Genomic DNA, 25,326 nt, shown 5'->3' with positions numbered 1-25,326 from the left:
TTAATGTGCATAAAAATAGCTTTATTTCCAATAATAAATCAGAACCTGCATGCAGAAACCAATGATTCATTGGCTTCTCCACTCCATTGGTGATTCACATGTGGTGTTTGTGACATTAAGCAGCAGAACATACGTATCTCTCCCATGCTCACTGACCAGACCTGGGGATGATTACCAACTGAAAGGTTTTTTTTTTTACGAGACAGCTGACCTGGAAAGTGTTCACTCCATCAAAAAAAGACAGTGAAGTTATTTAATTTGCTGAAGTTGACAGATTATGTCTAAATCTAATCAGAGTTACTTTTCTGTCTGAGGTCAAGGTCATCTGATAGTTGCTGAAACAAGTATCAGTGTTTTCTGGATTAAATTCTTTTTGTTTCTTGGGGAGATAAAAAGCCTTGAACCCAATGTCAAGACATTTCAATAACTGCGTGGCAGCTCGTGTAGGCAGCGACCTTGAATTATCAAATACATGTTAGCAAAATCAAGATCAACAAAAGAAAAGCTGAAAGTTGTCAGCTAGTAATCAACCCAGGTCTGCTACGGACAACATGGCTCATCACATCCCCTGAACAACGAGATGAACACCAACCACATAAGCAATCCTTCTACAAACAAACAAAAAACATAAATACAAAAGCAAAAACAAAAAAGTCTAAAAGATAATAGAAACTCTTACAAAATAAAAAGTTTCAAAACTATTTGCCTCTGAAAATCTCAAACTAGTGTATATAAAACTTTTAAAATCACATATACAACAGCTTAAAAAGGGGGAAACACCCCAACCTGAAAGAAGGCAATAAAATAATTTGACAGTTAAATTAATACAAAAAAGGGAACAAGTTGATCTACTGGAGGAAAAAAAACAAAACACTGGAGATCAATGAGAGAAGGCGAGTTAGTATTAGCATTGGTAGTATCAAAACAGTTTTCTCATTTACATTTACAGTAAATCACATGAACGTTACTGTTGGGGGAAACAAAAATAAAACAGGAAAAACAATTTGGCATTTAAATATTTGGTAGATATTTTTTGTTGCCAGGACGTGGCTAAGTACCAAGTTAAACTTTTTTTTCCATTTTTGTTATTTTTATCTAATGACTATATACAAATCCTTGGTAGACCAGTCTGTGTGCTGCTGTCTTCAGCTATGAAATGTGAGCATCAAACTTGTTCATAGTGATTGCTCATAGACCCCATAATGAAAATATAAACCTAACAACACATTGTCGGTGTAGCTTATTGAGAAAACATCAACCCCATGATTAAAAGAACAAAAAAAAAACAACAGAAAGTACCAAAACTACCAGTTTCTCCGATCACAGAGCTTAAAATGTCTTTTCATTGGACAAATAATCACATAATTTACTGGATCCATGAATAGAAAAGTTATTACAAGTTAATGGATGATAAGCACCATGACGGGGAAAGCTTCACAGACTTAAAGAGGCAGAGTTAAAGGGATAGTTTGACATCTCGGGTAATACGCTTATGTACTTTTACCGTCCAAAAGATGACAGAATCCATCTACTAGGACCTTTAAAACTCAGTGATGAACCGGTTATATCTCATTTGTGTAAAAACGACAGTTCAACAAGCGTTCATGTCAACTTCCAAGTTGTAATTATGATCAGGAAACTCAATTTTCCACATGCAATTAAACCCAAATTTGATAGATAGTGTTATATCGTCAGCGTACAGTATCTTCAACTCTCACACGGCCAACTCTGTGATCATGCAACTGTCTTGAGTTGTTGGATAGAGCCAGGCAAGCGGTTTCCCGTCTTTATGCTAAGCTAAGCTAACCACCTGCTTGCTGTAGAGTCATATTTAACAGACTGATAATGAGAGAGGTATCGATTCTCATCCAACTCTCCGCTAAAATGTCAAACTATTCCTTCAAGCTTGAATGTTACTGTGAAAGAAAGTCAGCAGCTTCGGTTGTCATGGTGTTGAATCTTTGCTCCCATTGCACATGACTGAGCTGTGTGTGTGAGTGTGTGTGTGAGGAATGTAGGTGTGTCACCTTGTAGGAGCATGTTGGTTTGACTCCAGTCGAGTTCACCACAATAACAGAAAACATACCCTGGAGGCACAGCGGTAATTATTATAGTGGTAAAACATCTTTAACACTCTGCTATGCAACTGTGTGGCTGTGTAGCTGTGTATGTGTATGTGTGTGTGTGACCTTGGTCATACAGTATTTGCAAATTCTTTTTCTGGATTAGTATAGCTTACTTATCAGACTCTACGTGCCAGACTGATGGGACTTTCCCCACAGGAGGAAATACAAAACATGCCAGAAGGTTTAAAGAAAAAGTATAAACGTATTTTTATTATCTTACGGTGTTCGTTCGGCACTTTGTGCTGGTGAAAATAGACAGAAACAATGATTTGCAAATACTTCTTGACCTTTGTTTGACAGTCTCTCCCCTCACTGTAATAGTAGGAGCACTGTGAGGATAAAAATTAACAAATCTTGTAATTATTAACATCAGTTCTATCAGACGATGGAGAGTAAATCTACAGTGTTACAGTGATGTATATTTTCTCAAATCAAAATAAATTTGAACGACATGAGCTCAATTCATTCCCATCATGAAGGGATCTTTAATAGAAAAAAAAATTCTGAAATCTCTCTGCATTACAAGGAGGTTTTTAAAAAAAATGCTAATAAAAATGTTCACATAAAAGTCATTTGCTACAGTAACGTGAGAAGCCGCAGTCCAAGAAACAGATTCAGAGGAATAAGAGAGGGAAAATAAATAACTGGACTGTTGATGTGTACCATACCGAGACAAAGAATCATTGCACAGTGTTAGTGTTTTTAACGGGAAGGTGGGGAAAGAAAAGAGGAAGGGAAACGCTGAGAAAGCGGAGTTGAAAGTTCTCCAAGTCCTCAGTTGTAAGTTCTGTTGTTTTTTTCTCTTGACATGGGGACAAAATAATAAAAAACACAAATGATCACCGTGTACCGCAGCTGAAAATTGTCCACTCTTGTTGCTCCTTTTTCCTTGTTTGACAAAAAACAAAAGAGAGGGACGAGAGGACCAACAAAGGCTCTGATTGGTTAAGAGAGCACCAATAACATTAGCATACATCAGGTAGGAGGAGTCAGTCAATCGATTGTGTTGTCGGGGCTTCTCTCCTGATTTGTTATCGAGCGTCAATCCGCTGAAGAAAAGTGAGGATGAGGAGGTATGATGATGATGAGGCACTGTGAGGCCAGACGCTGGCCCTGATTGGGGTTTTTAGGGGTTAAGGAAGTGAGGTGTGTGTTTGTGTGTGTGTGGTGGGGGAGATGAGGGTCTATGCGTAGATCTCTGTGGTGGGGGCTTTCTTGTAGATGGGCTTCTTCCCCAACTCGTAGCTGCCCTCGTCCTTCTTCTTCATGCGGTAGATGAGGAGGAGGATGAGGAGGACGGCGAACATCAGGCCGACTGCGCCGCCCGCGATCAGAGCTGGAAGAGACGAATGACAGAGAGACACGTTAGACTTTTTAAAGTTTGAGAAGATTTGGTATTGGTATCTACAGCCGTTATCTCAATGTTTCAGATACATTTTTATGCTGCTATGCATTTAATTATTTTTACTATGAGTACTGAGCATCTTTGGCACAGAATAAAGTATTTTGGAATGAATTTAGTTCCATCTGATCTTGTTTTGGGTATTTAACTTGACTGTCAGCTGTGTCATTTAGGTCAATATATAAGTATCATATTGAACTCCCAATATTAATTATTATTATTTGTTATGAAGGAGGCTAAATAACGCTCCAAACGTGCGCTAAATTTTGGCGAGGAAAAACTGTCATTGCTATTTTCAAAAGGGGTCCCTTGAACTCTGACCTCAACATATGTGAATGAAAATGGGTTCTATGGGTACCCACGAGTCTCCCCTTTACAGACATGCCCACTTTATGATAATCACATGCAGTTTGGGGCAAGTCATAGTCAAGTCAGTACACTGACAGCTGTTGTTGCCTGGTGGGCTTGAGTTATGATTTGAGCATTTTTTTACGCTAAATGCAGTATCTGTGAGGGTTTCTGGACATATTTGTCATTGTCTTGTATTGTTAATTGATTTCCAAAAATAAATATATACATACATTTGCATAAAGCAGCATATTTGTCCACTCTCATGTTGATGAGAGTGTTAAATACTTCACAAATCTCCCTTTAAGGTACATTTTGAAATAATAGTAATATAATAAATAATAAAAAATTTGCAATTAATTGTTGATTGATTGCGATTAACTATGGACAATCATGTGATTAAATAGTTTAATCGACAACCCTTATTAAAATATAAAAAACCTGATCAGCACATCCCTAATTATAAGTGTATTAACTATTAACTTTAGGTTGGAATGAAACTCTCACATCACTTCCTTCATATTAAAGTTTGAATCCAAATGAAATTATAGTCAACTTTTGGTGATAACACTTTCTTGTTGACCTTGTGTAGAATTCCACAGCTGAGGATATGTTTTCATGCTTTCATGGTTCTCTTTCTCGACCTGTAAAGATTTCTAAATTCTTCTTTTCTTGAAGTGGTTGTTTTCATCATGAATGTAAATAACAGGATATCCTCGGACAACAAACTTATTTCTCAAGGACTTTTGTCTCGCTGAAGAAAACATTTAGTTTTCCTTTCAAACACAACATAGTTTTCAGCCAAAACACAACAATTTCTTTTGTTTTTACTCTGAATCAGGCGGCTGATGTCCTCATCCCCACCAGCGATCCTGTTAATGTGTGACTTTAAAAACAGAACATGTCTTCAATATTCTGATCTCCTAATTTTTTACTTCTCTTTCCCTCACCACTGCATGAAAAAAAATCGAGACGTTGACAACCATTCAGGATGGGTACTGACCTGCGAGGACCTCCGTCTTGTTAAAGATGCTGTCGTCGCTGGCGTGGGACATGAGGACGTTGGATGGGTGCTCCTCGGCGGGCTCGGCCTCTTTTGTCAGCAGGGGGATCTCGTTACGGTTCTGGACGATGTCCACCTCGTTGACGGTTGGCTGCACCGGGCGCTCCACCTCTGGGATCTTGTTGTCATTCACATCAGGCTGAGGATGAAGAGAGAGGGACTTAAAAACACCATCCTGCCGTCTTGGCATACATAAAGTCAATAAACTGAACCCTAAAGCTTGAGCAGCATGACACCGCATTTTAATCATTTTGATTCAGTCTACAAACCATAATATTATAAAAATGATACAACAATTGGGAATTCAATCCAGTGAATGACGGGTTTCTCCTCCAGTATTCTAATATATATCAGACCGGCACATACGGGTACTTCGCAGAAAGTCAAGGCCGCGCTTGATTTTGGGGCATAGAAAAACCCCATAGACTTCAATGCCATTTTTACGCATGTGTGGATTGTAATTTTGACAAGTTCGCATGCATTCATCTCTTGTTATACAAACATTTGTTTAAACACATGTCTAATAATTATTTTGCAATCTTGCCTGAACCTCAGCGTTCGCGATACCTTAATAAAGGAAGGTCGATCGCCGCCATGTGCCTTCGGTCTTCCCCCGTCCAACACAGTGGCCTGATATTGCTTATCCAGTGTTCTATAAATGTTTGATTGAATCCCTCTAGGCTAAGTGTTGTCTGTAAATAATCAACATGTTAATAGCCAACTGTTTGACCTATAGGTTGTGATTTCAATTCGGAGATCAGCGTTGTTGGATTTGTTGTTGGTTCAACCAACTACAGCAACTCTTGGGCATTTGGAGACATATTTCAACTTCTTCTGTTTATGCTGTTACCTTCTATGAGAGATATGGGATTGTTTTCCCCTAAAAGGGGGGCGTGGTCATGCAATCCTACTCTAGATGACGTATTGCCGGTCTGATGTGCTGTATTTACATTAAATCAAATCTCAAAATCTAGAAATTTTCTCACCTTAACTGATGGCTTGGACTCTCTTCCAGGTGACACAGTTGTTGCTGTGGAAAGAAACAAATTCTTCATTTAATCTTAATTCAAGAATATAACCATAATTACAAGATAAACCTCCGGTTTTAATCTAAATAGATATTAAATGTTATAAAGCATTTGTAAAGACCGACCTTTGTCACCAGATCCAGAGAACTCGTCGTACTCGTCCTCATCCTCATCCTCATCCTCATCATCGTACATCTCGTCGGGGTAGTAGTCGTTTTCTTCGTCTTCGTCATCGTCTGTGAAGCCGAAGTCGGAGCCGTTGGGGGAGTCTCCCGACGACTCCAGGCCGTCATGGTGTGTTGACATGGCGGCCGTCTGTGTGGTCTTCATGGGCATCCATGTCTCCGTCTCCCTCATCTGCTGGGATACCAGAAACAGAGTAGGGGTCAGAGGGATACACTGTCTGGATATTTACAACATGGAGGAGCTACTCTGACATTTAACACAGGTGAAGAGAAGACTAAAGATCCTTTCACACATTCACTGCAACCCTGAACTTATCTGGATATTACCCGGAGGAAATGCATGTGAGAACGCAAATGTCTGAGTCATTTGGCCCGGACACTAAACGGATTTCACCCTGCCAGCTCCCTAGTGCTAAGACGCTATAGCCAGTTTCCACTCTAGGAACTTCCACCTGGAACTAAGAACCTTTTGTGGAACTCATTGCCTTTCGACCGCAGGGACCAGGGTTTAAATTAAGTTCTTAATACATACCCCCCCCCTCCCAAAAGGCCCTGATCGGGGGTAAGTACTTTCTGAATGTACAGGAACTTTTTGCAGGGATGACTGTCGCTGATTAGTAAAACATACACAGCACTGCTGCTTCAATTGCTTCAACTCGTGTACCGCTTTAGTCATAAAACAAGGAAGTGCTCTAGTATTTAGGACATTTCTTTGTTTGATAACATTAAAAGTAACATTAGAGATAAAAAAAAACGGCTTACGATGTCCGATTCAGCCCATGTGTGAATAGAGCCGCTCCTTGTCCGGAGAATTCACGGCAAGTTCAACCAGCTCCGCACGCCATGATGGCAGGTAACCAGCCATCATTTGGAGGTCCTTTTTTCTACTCTAAACCACAGACCAGAGAAAAGTCTCTCGCCCTGGATGAACTGTACAGAGCAACGATCAGGAGAGCCAAAAGAAGAAAAACTGTTATTACCCTTTCCAATTGCATGGTGGTTACATGACCCGAGACAAGCGGAAATCCTGACAAAACCAAACCTGCATATTACAAGACCAACCAGAGATCACTCCAAAGTTTAGAAGTTTAACAGAAAATAAGTTTTTAAATTCATTAGTCACTGTAGTACCACTCATACCCACAGCGTCATCAAAATAAGCACAAACTGTCCTCTAAATTTCATTGATATGCGTTTACATGCTAAAAGACTAACAGAGTGACAAATGTCGGGGTAAATAAACACATCCACGTCTCTCCGTGATGTCCTGATGCCACACACAGACCAAAACAGAGGTTTGGCGGGGGAAAAAGCCACTATTAGTTGGCGACTGCTGTGGTCACAACTACTCTGGAGTTCGTCTCCATTTGATATGATGGGAAATAAAGACGTCAGCGTAATGAAAAGAACATCTCACTAAGTGTTATAAGACGGTTATTTTTCCTTCTTAATGTTTCCAAGCTGGATAAGTGTCAGTTAAGAGCCCAACATTGAAATTACATACCGATAAATATATGGTACATGTGGTACACAATGTCTTTAAATGTCTTGTTTTGTCCAACCAACAGTCAAAAACCCCAAAAATATTCAGTTTACAATGATCTAAAGCACATAAAAGCGTCCAATATTCAGATTTGAGAAGTTGAAACCAGAAAATGTGTGCCATTTTTGCTTTTTAAACAACTGTAACGAATAACTGAAAGCTGAAACGGTTAATCGATTGACAGAAAGTTCATCTGCAAATATTGCAATAATTGATTCATCGTTTTAATCATGCTTCAAGCAAAAATGACAAAAAAATTATGTGGTTCCAGCTTCTTCAAAGGGAATATTTGCTTTTTTTTGTCAGATATGATAGTAAAATTAATATCTTTGGGTTTTTTTCCACAAAAAAAAATTAATTTCTCGCAATTTTCTGACATTTTATTGATCAAATGATTGATCGGGAAAATCATGTACAGATTAATTAAAAACTAAAATAATTTAGTTGCAGCCCTAAATCGACTTATTGCAATTTTTTTCTTTTGTTATTGAATTAATATATATGTAGTATATATACACAGATACTTACTCTACCTTGTAGACAGACATTTTATAGACTAAATAATTAATTGTAAAATAGTTGGGACAGTGACCCATAATGAAAATAATGGTTAGTTACAGCCCTACATGAATAAAGGGACTTCCCTCGCCTGCCCGTAAAGCCACGGTCGCTCTAATCACTATGAAGATTAACATAATGAAGACACATCAACCTCCTCTAATCACATTAGCACACTTAATTTCATTGACCATTTGCTCAGTAAGCAGCGTGAATGGGATTAAAACACAAGACTGGTGAATGGGTCGAAAACACACACCTCCATCAGCCTAATTATCATTGCAACACACACACACACACACACACACACACACACACATTTAATCAGCATAAGGGCTACACTAAACAGAGGGGACGGGGAGGTAAAACGAGGTGAGAAAAGCTTATCACCAGGTCCTTAACTTGCAGAGCAGCTCATTCAAAAGCTTTAAAGTCTTTCAAGTTTTTCCATACAAACTAAAATACCTTCACACTACAAATAGACTACAGCAGCTTTTTACTTTGTACTCCATGTTTTCTACAAAGAGTGGAGATAAGAGTGCACCAGCAAACATGGTTTCTCAAAAAAGGGCCAATCGGACACAAGAGATTAAATGGCAATATAATGGTACGACTGAGAAAGAAGGAAATGGTGCTGCGTCTTTCTCTTTTGTCGCATCTATTTTAAATCACCCTGGTTAATGTTTAAAAACAGTACAATACATGGTGAAGACCTTGATATCTTAAAACATTGTAATCCCATCAGGCAGTAATTAAATCAATGCAGAGCTGAAACAAGTCAATTGTTTTGTCAGTTGAGAGAACATTAGTTGGCAGTAATTTTTACAATTCAGTTAACCGTTTCAGTCATTTAAAAATGCAGAAATTGCAGATAACATCTGATTCCAGCTTCTCAAATGTAAAGATTAACAGTATGTCTGTTTTTCTTATATCAATTTGAATTAAATTGCTATACAATTTTAAAGCAGAAATGACAAATATTCTCTGGATTCAGCTTCTTAAATGTAAATATTGGCTACTTTTTGTGTTTTCAAATCTTACATGAAATATGTTGAGGGTTTTGGACTGCAAATTGTGAGACTTTTTCAACAGTTTTTAAAAACGTCTCATCAGACTAAACGATTGATCTATTTATTGAAATAAATAGGCGTCAGATTAAGCTATGAAAACAATCATTAGCAGCAGCTCTACATCAATGAAACACGAAGCGTACTGAAATGGACTCTACACTCTTATTTCAAAGGCTGTGATCTTGTGACACATTCAACTACTGAACCAGGCCTGACTGATAACTAAAATTGATCACCGACAGATTGACAGGATGTTACGTGATAGAAGGCAGCCGATCGTTGTGTTTTGTTAAACAGAAAGAAGACTGAAGATACTAGAGAGAGCAGCGCAGTGCTGGAAGGTTTTTTTTTTCCAATGAAACCTTCCATTTACTGAGAACAAAAGCGGACCACAAATCACACTGGAAACATGCCTGGCCATCCAACAACATCCTCATTTACTGTCCCTCAAACACACACAGAGATTGAGTTTCTGTTGACATCACGAGTTCTCCCCATAATTGCTTCCATCTGAGTCTTCACTTCATTTTAAGCGTTAGCTGGTGGCTAAGCCAGCCCGGGGCCTCCATGCATTATGTGTGTGTGTTCTCAAATACTTGGCATAGTAACTATGTGTGTGTTTGAAGGTAATCCCCTCTGCCTCTCTTTTTAAAAGTAGCCTATATGACAAGAAGGAGGGGTGGGAATGCCCCATTGTGACTACACAAGGGCTTCAAACAAGGGCCGCCATTTTACTGTGATTCCACTCAGCAACAAGGTGGGCTGATGAAAGCTTGTGTGCTCTGTGTGTTTGAATACTTACATATTCTGGCTTCAAACTATTTCTAGTGTTAACTTTTATTGAACTATTTTGACTTATGTGTTTGCTTGCTAACTAGTTTTCACGTTACAGCTGACTGGCTGGTGGAGGCATGTACTGTTAAGTGCATCGTAGCTGGTAATTTAGTCCACACATACCAATATGTAATCCTATTTGTGTGTCTGTTTTCCTCCTTAAAACAAATATGTAAATATATTTTTCTTAATCAAATCATAATTAGTTGAGCTCCTCCACAATCTTTACACGTATCCCCTGGCAACTATAGGAGTAACCCCCTGGGGTACAAGTCCCCCTAGTTGGGGATCATTGCTCCATTATGTCCTCATTTAAACCCTATACATGGACACAGGGGAGCTGTGATCCTGTGTGTGTGTGTGCATGCTTGTGTGCCTTTGTGAGTGTGTATGTGTGTGTGTGTGTGTGTGTGTGTACCTAATCCTAAACCTTAAAATGGTGACTACTAGCTCTTCATTTCCTCGCTGCCATTCAGATGGAGGTCGACTGCTGCTGCGGCGTGCTGGGACAAGCCCGCTGAGTCACATTTATAGGAATCCCACTCAATCAGATGATAATATGGATCCATCTGAGTCAGGCTTATTCAGTCATGTATGTCAGCATGAGTCACATTCATTCAAACGCTAATATTATAAATCATTCCCTGAGGCATGTTTCACTCTGTGTACTACTTTATGGTTTGAGACGAGCAGATTTTAAAGCCCCGAAAACCTTTTTTTTTTTTTTTTCAATCAGCTTTTTGCTTTGAGTGATGATCATAAATCAAACCACAGCAGATTAGCAGAGTTTTTGAGTGTTGCACTCTATAAATAACCCTTTATTTTTAAGTTTTTAAGCAACGCTAACTTTGATTGTTGCGTATACACTTTATTTCACAGATCTGTATTTTCTGAATTATTTCTTAATGGCTTTCCTGGGGGGAAATAAACTGATAATTTGGTACTAATTACAGGGAAAGTAGGTTTTCCTTGAAACATCCAGGTTAATATCCATTCTTTATTCAGCTATTCTCCATATATGTTCATTGTACACTTGCCTTCCACTTGTTGCCTTGTTGGATAAAAACATATTTTCTGTTCAGCCCAAGAGTTTTAAAAACAAAAAAGTACTATTTGTGTATTTGAGTTTCACACAGAGTTTGTCTGATAAGCGAAAGACAACAGGTTCAATACCCGAAAAGTCAATATGTTCGTCCCTATCAGTGTCCTGGAGTGTCAATAAACCCCTTCCTCCTGACTGCCCCCGACCTTTAAACCCTCCTACGGTGAAATGTGGACATACATGTGTGTCCTGGAGAGACGCGCTAAAAGAAACTCCACCATTTGCCGCCTTGTGTGCTCTAAAACAACAGCATACTGTCTTAGAGGCTGACTGAGACCTGTCCCAACAGGCCAGGTTTATTCCGTAAGATAGAGCAGGAAGACCAAGATCAAAAGCTGAAGGATTTTTGTTATGATGACTGAATTTACTATCAGATGTGGGGGATATTTCATCTTTACTATATTCTCCCAGGAAGCAAAGCCAGGATGGGATTCAAGCCAAGTCCCAGTCTGCCTCGGACAAAAACAAGCTCACTCTGTTCCAAAATCCAAGAACGTATTCAGGAACACAGCACACCCACAACACAGAGCAGAGGATGACACAGGAAGTCTCGGTTTCACACAAGTAAAGTCTGTGTGCCAGAACAGCCTGAAGACTTATTAAAAAACCCTACAAAGGATGGAAGTGATGCATTACTGTATTACAGTACAAACAAAACTAAAGTGTGCATGCATATTACACCAACTATCATCTAAACCAGCACAGACTGGTGAAGAGAAAGTAGGGAACAGTCTGAACAGTGGTTATGTAACCAAGTCAACATGGAAATCAGCCCTCACATGGTGATTTTACAGTGAACGAGGGCCTGTCTGATTTGTTAAACCCAAATCCGTCCAGTAATGACTGCCTGCTGGCCAAGTATTGGACTTAAGTGTCAATACATTTCATAAACAGTATTAATTCAGTTTTATAAACTGAAAAAAAATGACAAGATCCTCACGACAAAATGGAAATAAGTGTCTGCCAGGATTCCTTTTCAAACTCTAAAAGATACATACAAATGTATTAGATGTGTAACCAAACACTATCATTATCTCCTAGCATCACTGTCACATAAAATAGGAGAGGAAATATTGTCACCCTCATATTAAGCCTAATGTGTTCACAACAAACACAGCCTTAATGGGCTTAGCGACACAAACTGGCTACGCGCTTTAATTAAAGCGCAGCACACTGTGGTTCAGAGGGAGGCCACAAAAGGCTAACTCAACATCCTGGAGGACTGAACAACAACATACTTCATGTACAGTAAACGTGCAAGAATGCATGTGGGTGATGTTGATGCTTTTAACAAAAGATTTCCAAGAATGTGGATATCCTAAAAGCCCATGATTGCTATCTCTGCTAACCATTGTTTTTGGGAGAAACCAAAAGAAATATGAAATATCCTGTCATTAGAGCAAAATCTAAATCTCATTTCACAGGGAAAACTCTTGACTCAAAGTCAGTCAACCACATTATTTGTCAGACATTTTGAAAAGCCACTTATGACGCAAACAGATCATTTGTCCTCCCACCAGTGCCTCATATATTCTGCCTAATGTGCAACAGCTGATAAGCAGCCGGATATGGATTACAGCCAAACTAAATGGCTTTAATGGAGAGAATTGGGAAATAATATTTCCGTTTGTGGTAGTGACGCACTCTGTGTTAAGCATTTAATCGAGCTATTGTACCAAAACACGCAGCAACAATGGAGTTCAGTTCACCGCTCTCGGTTTCCAAAGCACGAAGGAGCAAGTCAGTAAAAATATTGGCATTCATCAAACCTCCGACTTCTAGAAAAATTGTTAATTTTTTAACTTCTTGCTTTTCATTTCATTGTCTTATGGGAGTCCTGCTCTCCAAGACTTTAAATAAAATAGTTATTATCAGTTCAGATGAACTTTTATCTGGGACTACTAGTCTACCTAGAAGGTCAGGGTCATCTAACGGCTAAACAAAGCTTTCCCTTGTTCGATGAAAAGCCTCTTAATCACAGAGCTCATTTGGCCTCGCTGTGTCAAAGCAAAAACACCCCCAAGACTGTAGAGACCATCGACTACGTGACCTCGACATCATCATATCTGACCTGACATTATATCTTTCCGAAAGCCCAGGTGAAGTCTTCAAATGTCTTGTTTTGTTTGAGAAAAAAAGCATTTTCTCACAAAAAGGAAACTATAGAAGAGAATGTTTGGCATTAAAACGATTATCAATATATTTGCAGATTAAATGGATCAACAGGAAAATAATCGACTAACCATTTCAGCTCTATTCATTATAAAGTATTAAGTAAGTACTCCCATGTTGATAAGAGTATTAAATATTTGACAAATCTCCCTTTAAAAGATACATTTTGAACAGATAAAAAAATTTGCAATTAATAGCGATTAACTATGGACAATTATGCCATTCATTATGTTCATACAATTTGTAATTTTGTTGACTCTGCAGGAAATTAACATTTGTTCAGGAGCATCTTATGTTTAGCTGATGACACTCTCTTGTCAAACCACAGTTCATAAAAACTCTACAATAATAAAAAGCGTTGTTTCGCGTCTTGCCGCACACTTCACCCCTCAGTCTAGCCTCTTGTCCCGTCTTGTCCTTGTTTATCCTGCCTATCTCAGCATGGAGGTCCTAAACTTTCCAGTTCCCCAATTGTCCACATTCACTGAAAGGCAGTCTGTCAAGACACCCGCCACCCAGCCTTTGGGTCTGTCCCTTCCATTGACACCAAACAATGCCAGTGGACTCCTCAAGAGCATATCAATGACCAAGGTAACCGGGGATAAGCCTCCAGCAGCCTCCCTTCATTAAACTGGGGAAACAATCCCTCCATCTGCCGGCACACAGAGAGGCATCTGGTCCATTCACACGGTGGCGTGGAGGAGGTACAAAGTATGAAAAGACAGAAAAGAAACACCAGCACGCAGGAATGTGCTTCCTTATTCTTTGTGATGTCCAACGTCTCTTGACCTTTTCAAGAAAAGACAATTATTGTTGTTTTCTAACCTTTTTCCCCTCTTTCATGCAATATTCAGCTGCCATTTTTGGCCCGATATGACCCCAGGAGCCAAAATAAACTAAAATGGAAGATGTGGTTTTTTGATCAGGATCTGAAGTCAACTCTTTAATCTCCCTTCCCTACGTCCTTGTCTTTGTCAACTCCCTTTTTTTCCTTTGCCCCTTCACATTTCACTCCCTCCATTTCCCATCCTGTTTTTCAACCTCTCCCCCTCCCCCTCCCCCTCCCGCTGCTGGGTGATACTTGAACCAGCAGGATTTGCACCATTTATTGTGTCGCCTGGTCTGCTTGTAAGATGCACTTCTGACCCCTGATGTAACTCTGTTACAGGACACACACACACACACACACACACACACACACACACACACACACACATACATATGTGAGTTGAACCTTCACACACTCACTTCAGGAGTCCAAGTTCTTGAGTTTGTAGTATCCAAAGAGCCCTATAATAAGGAGTGATCCATTATGGGGTCATTACTTTGTTAAAATCATAAAGTTGAGTGTTTTATTCAGAGCACAGCCCTGCTGCTGCTCCTACACGTAGTCCTTCACAGGGCCTGAAAACCAGCCACTGACTATTTCCATTATAGGGCCTCATTTGTGCTTTGATAAACACGTACTGCATGCTGGACTTCACTGGAACTCAAACACACACCTACCTTTGCCTTTTGCTCTGACAGCCGAGCTCTAGATTCCTTCTACCTACGCCCGGTCTATCTATAGCAGTATTTCCACCTACCAGCACCATGTGAGACTCTATGGCAACATGACACACAGCTGACTTGATCCCAACAACATACAGATGGAGAGGTTGGGCTTGTATGACGAGATCTATTGACGTAATAATTACTAGGGATGCACCAATCCGACTTTTAAGGCGCCAATAGTGATACATTGGCTTTGGGTATCGGCTGATACCAAGTACTGATTCAATACCAGTGTTTAATTGATAAGCTGTATGCCTCACTGTGTGGAAGTGACTGGGATAATTTTTTGTGTGTAAGGCAACATTAGGCCTGACTTAAACATTACTTTCCTAACTTTGTAAATGTAATGTAACTAATGAATAAAATACATACATAGTAAATTGATAATAAATTGAATTACTTATTATTAAAATAATAAATCGTACACCAGCAACGTGGTAAAAAAATCTTCTAAATTAACAGGAATTACAATTCAAGTGTAAATTGGTCAAAACTTAAACAGGATTTCACATTCCAGTATATATTGTAATTGAATAGATCGTCCCCATTGTCGCCTGTACCCGATCCACCCATTTGAGTCAGTATAGGCCCGATATCCGATCCGGATTTGGCATCAGTGCATCCTGAATAATTACAACACAGCCAGAAGCACTGAACTACAGTACACAATGAACGTGTTGAGTCAATCAGGGCTGTTCCGTCTTTATCACAAAGACAAATATTACTCAGTAAAGTGAGTAACATTGTTGCGTTCAGCTTTGACAATGACCTGGACCACTTTTTTCCAATTTAACTCCTTTCCTGCCCATTAGAGATAAGACTGAAGCCGTACAGACGGACCAGCTGTGCAGCAGACAGTGTTGATTCAGTCTCCTCTGATAAGCCTAATTGAGTTTTGATGAGCACCTCCTGAGGGAACGTCCCCGGTCTTGTTGTAATGCCCTTTATTGGTCACTTCCTCCCACCGATGACGCCATCCTGCCATGTCAATTGGATGATTCCCCCGTTATTACCAAATCCACGACTGATGGGCAAATAAGCCGAATGCCTGGAGCGAGCCGAGCTCTTAGAAAAGCCGTGCCTCTCTAATGTCTTCCCTGCTCTTCCATGTCTTTGATGTCACTCCCTCAGGCAAGCATATCGCTGCCTTACATCAAAGACATTACCGCCCAATAGACTAAATGTAAGCTACTGAGGAGTTATTATCAGCTACACGATCGGCTTGAGGCTTTAAATGGCAGGAAATAATGAGAAAAAGGCAGGGAAACAGGAAATATCCATCTAAGACAGTGTTGAATAAAAGCCTGCAAAGAAGCATGAATATGACTCATGCTGATAAACTGACTTTTTTTTAGACTTTTAAGTGTTTTGGACACGTGAGGATGTCCATTCATTCATTGTTGGATATTAGTCACAAAGACCCCAATTCATTTCCAAGAGAAGATGCTTAAATCGACTCTTTATCCTACATAGCTGTGGATCAGTCCAATTTCTAGTTCATAATACCAGTAAGCAAGCTTCTCTTTAGCTCCATTTACATATTAAAAAGGGACTTTGTATTTCCTAAGGAAGATGCCAGACACACCATGAACAAGTTATTTTAAATTACAGCTCAAGTCAGACTGAATGTTCTTCAGACATTGGTTAACGTGGTGGCAGAGAGATCTCTTTCTTATGTTGGGGTGGTTAATCTTCAACTTCATCCAGCACATATTAATGCATGAGCTGGCCTGACTCACAACACAGTACAAGTCACATTATGAATACCTACCTGAGACAAAACTTTAATGTGCAACTTGTTTGGTATGCATTTCTGGTACTGATTAATCGGCCGAGGACGCGCCGATTTCTTCATCAGGGAGAAACAGCTAGCCTGACTCGGTCCAAAGATAACAGAAATCCATCTACCAGCTAGGGCTGGGCGATGTGGCCAAACACTTCTATCCCGATATAGGTAATTTCATTCCCGATAACGATGTATATCACGATATACCATGTTTTCTGGTAATTCAAAAGTCTATTTGAAATAACCACATGGTGAAGCCTTTTTTGTAAACTTCTATGTGAAGTATAGAAGTTCTTTGTTAAATACTTGACAAATGAAAATAAGTGATTATTTTCTCATTTAATTAATAACAGTTTCAAATGAAATTATAGGGAAAAATATATATTTCCATATATACACCGCTTGTTAATCGCATTGAACTGAGCTGTAGTGTAAAGTGTGATGTAAAAAGTAAACCACAATCTTCAAATTATATTCCTTCAAAATATTTTGCATCAGATTTTCTGAGAAATGTGAGTTAGTATGTGCTTGTTATTATCAAAATGTCTCCTTTTAAAAGAAATAAAAACAGATTGGCGAGGTAGTTTCGGCGATAGACTGTATGAAGCTGTGTATGCTGCTGTTGAGCTTGGCAGACTGAGGAATGTGTCTCTCCGTGTGGGTCAGCTAAGTAGCCAAGACCTTGGCTACTCAGCCAGCCACCACATTCCTCTCCTCTCTACAATGGAGCCATGGCACTCTCTGCACAGAGAGACACACAATTAAGAGCCTGGGCCAAGCCACCAACGACCGACTGTGATGGTTCTTCTAGGTTCGTGGTTTGACTTCTACTGCTGCGATATCCTGCAGTGAAGTGGTCAGCCAGCACCTAAAGTAGCCCCACCCTCTTCTAGTGCTAAGTATGTTTAAATGAGCCTTGGTTTTAGGGAAGGATCACATTTACGCAGCATGGCTCCTGATGCATTAAAGGGTAAATTCCTATACTGGGAATATTCTACACACCTCCCTGTAATCTTTTCTGACAGCCGGCGGTAACAGCACTGCTGGAGTCAGCAACTCTCCCCTTCTCCTTACATAAAGTTCACATAGTTGGTACTTTATGCAAAAGAAAATGCAGATTAAAACAGCATTCTTTTCATTTCTACTCAAACAATTTGTGGTTATGATCTTCAGCAGTATTATATTGGCATTTCTGTCCAATTCACAACATATTTCACAACACGAAGGCGGCCTCTGTTGTATCGACAATCAGATTAGGGACTGTGGTGTCCACATGTGCTGGCTGAGTGAGCTACTGGTGGTCTAATGTAGAGAGGTAGACCTCACACACTGTGATGCAAAGTGCAGATACACAGAGTGACACAGGGGCACACGCACACACACACATTAATGCTGAGACACATTTGCCTGCGTGCACAGACCACATCAAAGAGGCACTGTAGTATTGAGAACCATTTATCAGGAAGGATGTCTGAACAAGGGGAAGCCCTCATACCACCCAAAAGCACTCTATGATCTCCGGTGGCTTTCTCTCTCACTGTGTGTGTGTGTGGCATAAGAGAAGTTTGACAGAAATTCCGTCAATTTAGATTTGTTCGCAGGATGTACATTTCTAGAGAACAGCACAAGAATTTCTACTTTACACAAATACGTCTTTACCATAGAAGAGCTGCAAAAAACAGCTGCAAAAGTCCCCATTGGGGCTGCAACCAGTGATTATTTACATTATTGACTAATGTTACCATCTTCAATTTGCTTGTTTTGTCCATCCAACAGTCCAAAAGTTTAAAAGGGGACATGTCATGCTTATTTCCTGTCTGAATATACCTGTATTCACCCTCTGTCTGAAATGCTCCCGTTTTAGCACCTGTCTCTCTAAGACCCCCTCCTGAAAAAGCCCAGTCTGCTCTGATTGGCTCGCAAAACAAAAAAAAATGCATCTGGTGCGTCTTCACAAAGGTAGTTCTCAAGCTTTGGGTGGTATATTCTAATGAGCAAGCATGTGCAATAGGAAGCAGGGCTGGGACCATACACATATCTCCCGATTCAATACTATCACGATACTTGGGTGCCGATAAAGTTCCCTTTTGTGAACATCTTTGATTTTTAATTTAGTGTCACATTGATGTTGAAACCAGAGAATATTTGGCAGATTTACTTTAAAATAACTGAAATGATTACTGGAGATTAACTAATCATTGCAGCTCTAGTCCACATAATGCAAGATTAACTAAAAGCAGACCATACTCCTCTAACCATACAGCACACAAACTTCACAACAAACTTCTGTCACGTTGTCGGCCCCTAAAATATTGTCACATTACAGATAGAGATATTAAGTCAACATTATTGGGACATCTGATTTTGTCGCCCAGCCTTAGGGTGGAGCATTTTCATTATTACATTTCATGCTCCCTCCCTCCAATTTACAAGTCAGATACATCTGTTCTGCTTGGGGGGGAAAAAAACACTGAGTGCATCAGTGCTGATAGTTGCTAACAGTCTGGCTTCAGGCCTGGAATAACCATCTGTCAGAGTATGACAGGGTATCATGGGACAGCAGAGGCAGGGGCTACAGGACCGACATCAAACGGCCTCCCTCCAGGCTCGCCGATACATTTCCCAATGGAAACGCAGCAAGGCTCATATTCCATGTTCTGCCATGGCCCTCTATATTTTTACTAGTCCACCACAAAGCCACAACAGCTTTTCTTTTCAAGAATGGGGGAGGTGGATCTGAAGGAAACTGCTGCGTTGAGCTGCACGTCTCCCAGGCTGTCAGCGTAAATAAGAACGTGCTGTTGGTCAATTTATTTTATGAGGGTTAAAATTGTGTTTAAATATACACACAGACACACCTGTGGAGCTGAAATGATTAGTCAATGAATCGATTGGTCCAAAAAGATAGTGATGTTCTCAATGGGTAAATGCTGGAAATACATGAATAAACTGGATGTCTTTGGGTCAGCAACTTGAAGACATAAAGAGGGAGTCATTATTACATTATACTTGTGCCCCGCTGTAAAAAGGTCCAGCCTATGATTAACTAGAAAGTTGCTCAAGCACAAAAGAGTCCAAAAAAGTTGGATGAAAGTGATATAACCAGAATGGGAGGGGGGTTTTATGGTCGACTTCTGCCTTAAATGTATTCATATAGTTCCCGTTACAACTGCCAGAATATGTAGTGGTTGAAAGGGGATCGAGGGAGGGGGGGGGAAATCAGGTTCTCGACTGCTCTCCATCACAGGCAGGAAGGACAAAAACCTCCCCTCTCTGTGCCAACATTCCTCGGCCCAAAGGGATTTTATAGACCAGCGGACAGCAATGCAGGAACCATTATTACATCCTAGTGATACTATTTATCATGCTCCCTCCTTCCCTACGCTCTTTTCACTGCACAGGCTTTCAGTGCACCCCATCATGCAAAAGAGACAAAAAAAGAACTTCAAAAAAAAAAAAAAAAACCTGGCTCATTCTCGTGCAAATGATTCAGGGCTAAATGCAAAACCAGTGACATTCCAACAAGATATATAACAAATGGACTCAGCCCCGAGGCTCCAAAAGGCAAGAAGCTGAGGTTTGATGGTGCAACATGGATTAACTCTGGGGCAAAGAGGATTTTTTTTTTTTAACCCTGATTAACCACCGCAGTTGCCATCACAAGCACATTTGGTAAATTAAGATGATTCGACACTACTAATTGGAATGAACTCAAAGTTTGAAAAGACTGTTTCACTTTTGTCCGATAAAGATGAGACAATTAGTCCAACAGTGCAGCTTTTAAGCCACAAAAAGAAACAGTTACTGTACTTTATTATCTTTCACCTTCACCCACATGGTCATGAAGGACTTGTAGTGACTTGTGCTCCCATACATGGGCAAGAAATGCTGAGGTCAATGGAAAAAAAAAGGCATGAAGAACAGGATTTGTTTGGCCCGGTCTATCTTGGACAAACTGATAAAACTGCACACGAGGCCTCAGCCTGACCACAGCTCAGCATATCTGACTGAAATCAAAATGGTCGACTTAGAAAGACTTGTTCTAGCTCTGGCAGCAAAAGGCTTTCCTAAATGAAGCAATAACTTCCCAGGATTAGAAAAAGTATAAGTCTCTTGGCATCCATTTGATAAGAAAGTCCATTGATGTAAACATTCCAATCATGCCTGTGGCTCCAAAAAAAACACCCCAACCTTTTTTAGCATTCAGAGCGTGTTCTTTTGTCAGGTAGCAGAACATTGTTATCGATTAGCTGGGAACGCCAAACCCACATACCAATAATGACCTCAGTGGGTAGAGAAGAAGAAAAGGCTGGAAAGAGGGAGGGACGCGGAGGGAAGGATTGTCATAGCTCAGAGGCTAAGTATCCATCAAAGGAAAGTGCAGCAGAAAAAAGAGGAAAAAGGGAGAAAAGCCGCTGAGGCTGACCTCAGAATGACAACTGATCAGAAAGGGACAGTGGGAACAGGCGGGGAGACTGACTGAGTGACGAATAAAGAAGCAACAGCCAAAATCTGGAAACTTACAGCTCATTTAAAGAGCAGAAAAAAATAGAAACGTAGTATATCTTGGTGGGAAAGCTGTAGGTGTAACCACGCTAGGCTAAGCTAGAGGAAAGGAGTGTCCCTTATGAAAAGGCCCCAGGGCCCTATTGAGATCCCTCCAAGTGTGCAAAATCCCCAAGAGGGCCGGTCAAGGTCACCAAAGGTCACATTCCAGTGTGGAAATCAAAAAAAAAAAAAAAGAAGAAGAAGAGAGGGGAAGGGAGTGGGGGGGTGACAACGAGATGAGGCAGAGTGAGCGAGCAGAAGCTACGAGGCTTTGAGGAATGTAACGGATTGTAAAGGCGAGGTGGATCCGACCAACTGGGAGCGCTTCGTTGGGAGTCGCTGGCTCATGACAGCAACATGTTGGTGGAAAGAAGCAGCCCGAAGGCAGACGAAGTTCAGGTCTACAATCCGGGATTAGTGTCTTCGAGAGTTTCTGGCTCCACATGGGAAATTTCAATATGTCATAGTACGTCACAGTGAAGCATGTGACATTCATATTTGAACTCCTGCTTCTTTTTAAATCATTTTTAGACAACACTTAATAACAGGTATATTTCAGGAATGTGCTCCAGCCTTGATGTGTTGCTGCTAGTCACCCTTGCACCCCATTTACTGACCAACTGGGCTAACTGGGGGGGGGGGGCAGGGTGCATGCGTTTGTGTGTGGGTGGCATCCAGACAGCCTGTATTAGCACTCCAGTATGCACACAATTAGAAATAAGTATTGCAGAATGTGAGGTTGGACATAAATGACAGCCTCCTCACAGATATGATGACACCATATATGAATTTCATACTGCACATTTTGATGTGTCCTGTACTGTATGGACACTAATTCAGTCCCAAACATACAATAATCGCTGCTTGATTTAATGACCACTTCTTGTTTTCCATCTACACTAAATGAAAAGGTACAAAGCACACTGATCAAATACTTGGTCTGTCACTACTCTTTTAAATCTATACATACAGTATAGGTATCGGAAGTCCATCCTGGCTGCACCGATTTCAAATCGTAATATCAAACTTTTTCAATATTTACGATCGGATATCCTGTTGTGTGAGGGGAAACCCAAGGCAACCGATGACGCAGTCACGTGGGAAAGAAACGACAGCCAGTTGAGAACCGAGCTGACGGGAGGGACAACCGCCGCCGTCTTGGCGGCTGCGGCTAATGCATGAGTTAATGCAAAACGCAAAGTAGTAAGATTGACTAAGAAATGGAGGACCAACTTGTTGATTTGTGGCAACAACACAAGTGTTTATTTAACATGTCTCCATGACTTCATCCATCCGTTGTTCATTTTCAGTATAAAGTAACGCAAATCCCGTCGTCCGCCATGTTTGTTTACACTAAAGTCACTGTTGATTGCGAGAGATTTTGCGAGATTTCCGTTTTCTTTAGACTCTTGTTGTTCATGAATGAATCTGTTAAGTGTGTGGTGTGCTGTTTTAGCCAAATTGTCGCTCTCCACACACACTATAGGAACAAGACTGTTAAATTTAACATAACATGTCGTTATGTGTGGGGTCTCTGTGGGCCAGCCTTAAGATAAATCTAATACATATGATGATCCTCTCTCCCCATTCACAAATGACACTTATTCTAACACACATCCTCTTATCTCATGGCAATTCCTTCCTTTGGGTGGAGGGTCTCAAGCCATGGGCCAAAGCATGACAATCTCAGGTGTTTGAGTAACACACATTTCATGAATAGTTAACAAAGAAGCTAAGCTTTGGTGGCAGTAAAATAAAGGTGTCAATAATATACCAGACAGCAGTCTGACTATATGCATCATAAAATTATGGAGAACAAAATAGATGTGACATAATATGTGTCAAAGCCCACGCAAACAAATCAGGACAGGTCACATCCTGGAGAAATAATTACAGCACGTCATGATTCTAAATTCAGAAAACTAGAAATGGAAAATCTGCAGTCCTTGGGAAATAACATTTGTAGTTGTCAGCCACGTCCAGTTCAGTGACGCTCCTCAGCACACACATTCTTTTGGCATTAAGTCAGCCTTTTGCTTTTCACAACACAGCAAGACACTGTTTAACTTATCTCCCCAAGTATTAGTGGTCCCTGGAGGACGTTTTTAGTGGGACGCCCACTGAAAAATGCAAGGCTTCACATCTGTCTTGATGCGTTACATTAATGCACATCTTTTGGACTAGTATCTCTGTACATTGCACATATTCTTTATACATCATACTGGGAACGTTTGCACATTCCTTTCATTTTAAAACATATATTGTTGTACTTATTTTATACTATTTTTTTCATATTTTTTGTACCAATTTCATAGTATTGTGGGCCTATTTTTATTGTGATGTTTTCTATTCTATATTTATGTTTCTTGACTTTTTGCTGTACTTGCTTTCATTATTATTATTCTCTTTCTTACTATGTTTATTGTTATGCACCAAAACACAAATTCCTTGTATGTGGAAAAAACTACTTGGCAATAAACCTGATTATTCTGAGTCAACGTGATTTTAGATGCCAAGAGAATAAAAACTCATCTGAAGTTTCTAAACAGTTGTCAATCTCTTCACAAATCATATCCAGCAACAACAGTGTTGGGGAAAAAGACACTACAACCATAACACATGAAGTCTAGCATGCACCTACCTACTCTTTGACTAGGGAGAGTGGAGGAGGGGTTAAAATCAAAAAGTGGGGGCACTTTTCTTTGGCTAATTGATCAAAAGAGAGTCATTCATTTAAAAGCCTTTAAATTTAGGGGAACCAAATTATGGAGTAGCTTTTCAATAAACTGTTCATCTGTCAAATGTTTCAAAAGTCGCTTAAAGGATCATTTAATTGCTGTCTTGTAAATTGCTTTTCCCCATGTTGTCCATGTATCTATTTGTATGTTTTTTATTTTTTCCCACTCAATGTTGTTTGGTTACGATTGCCCAGAAGTCTTTATAGATATGTAAATCAATATCCTCCTATCAACACACACACACACTTATCTTTTTTGATATATTTACTGTATTGTTATTGTTGTTGTTATTATTATATATATATATATATATATATATATATCTTGTCCTAATTGTTTGTTATCACTATTATGTAGTCATATTATTTCTTTATATTAATCTTGTCTCTATAGGTGGAGGCTTCAGATAAGCCCAGTGTTTTTTTTTGCCTTTTCCTGCACTGTATATATTATTCATTTATTTGTTTTTGTTATGTTGTATAGTCTTAAATTGTGCAAAACAAATAAACAAAATAGTCAGTAGGTCAGCTTATACAAGGAGGGACACCTGGACAGCATGCACAGTCATGTTGATTTATGTAGTCATATTATTTCTTTATATTAATCTTGTCTCTAAAGGTGGAGGCTTTTAGATAAGCCCAGTGGGGTATTTTGCCCCTTCCTGCACTGTATATTATTCTTTTTTTTTGTTTTTGTTATGTTGTATAGTCTTAAATTCTGCAAAACAAATAAACAAAAGCCCAAATGTCCCAGTGATTTGCCCATCAGAGACAGGAAAAGTGACTTGCCAGCCAGCCCCCCAAACTGGGCCCCATGTATACTGGATAATAGCAGCAGGCTTGTAGATGCCTCACTGGACTCTAGCCTCAACTCTGGCTAACAACATTCAGCCTCTGTGGATTATTATCCAACTAACTTTGTACAACACCAAACATGTAAAAGAAAAAAAGCATTAAAACATTAGTAAAAACAACTTACCGACTCTGAACAAACGGAGGCAGATAACATCAACACGAGGCAGCAGAGGTTGAGCATGGTTAAAGTTATTTTCTTTTTTTTTTAAAAGGAGATTTAAAAGTACAGTACACTAGTGTTGCTTCAGGCAGGAGTTTTTTTTTGGGTCCCCAATATATAGTCCAACAAAAGCAAAAAAAAGTTGTTGAGAAATGTTCCACTTTATCCTCCTAGACTGTGTCTTCTTTATCTGTTTCTTTCTCTCCGGTGACCGGTTGTCTTCCACTGAGGACTGCAAGGTTTCATCTGCTCTAT

General features: G+C 39.9%; 1 protein-coding gene across 2 annotated transcripts; it reads right to left on the bottom strand.

The window, feature by feature from the left end:
• Positions 1–25,326, bottom strand: sdc4 (syndecan 4). 2 transcript variants are annotated; one of them, XM_037771760.1, is made up of 5 exons: positions 25,036–25,326; positions 6,093–6,327; positions 5,926–5,969; positions 4,880–5,078; positions 1–3,462 (listed from the first exon to the last, which is right to left on the bottom strand). In XM_037771760.1, the coding sequence occupies exons 1-5, from the start codon at positions 25,090–25,092 to the stop codon at positions 3,311–3,313; spliced, it is 687 nt and encodes a 228-aa protein (XP_037627688.1). In that variant the 5' UTR covers positions 25,093–25,326; the 3' UTR covers positions 1–3,310. The 2 variants fall into 2 exon arrangements, with proteins under 2 accessions (XP_037627688.1, XP_037627697.1); XM_037771769.1 differs by having other exon boundaries at positions 6,093–6,324; positions 25,036–25,324.

Source organism: Sebastes umbrosus, chromosome 1 (assembly GCF_015220745.1).
Source record: "Sebastes umbrosus isolate fSebUmb1 chromosome 1, fSebUmb1.pri, whole genome shotgun sequence".
Lineage (NCBI taxonomy): Eukaryota > Metazoa > Chordata > Actinopteri > Perciformes > Sebastidae > Sebastes > Sebastes umbrosus.
This window is presented reverse-complemented; position numbering and strand designations above follow the sequence as displayed.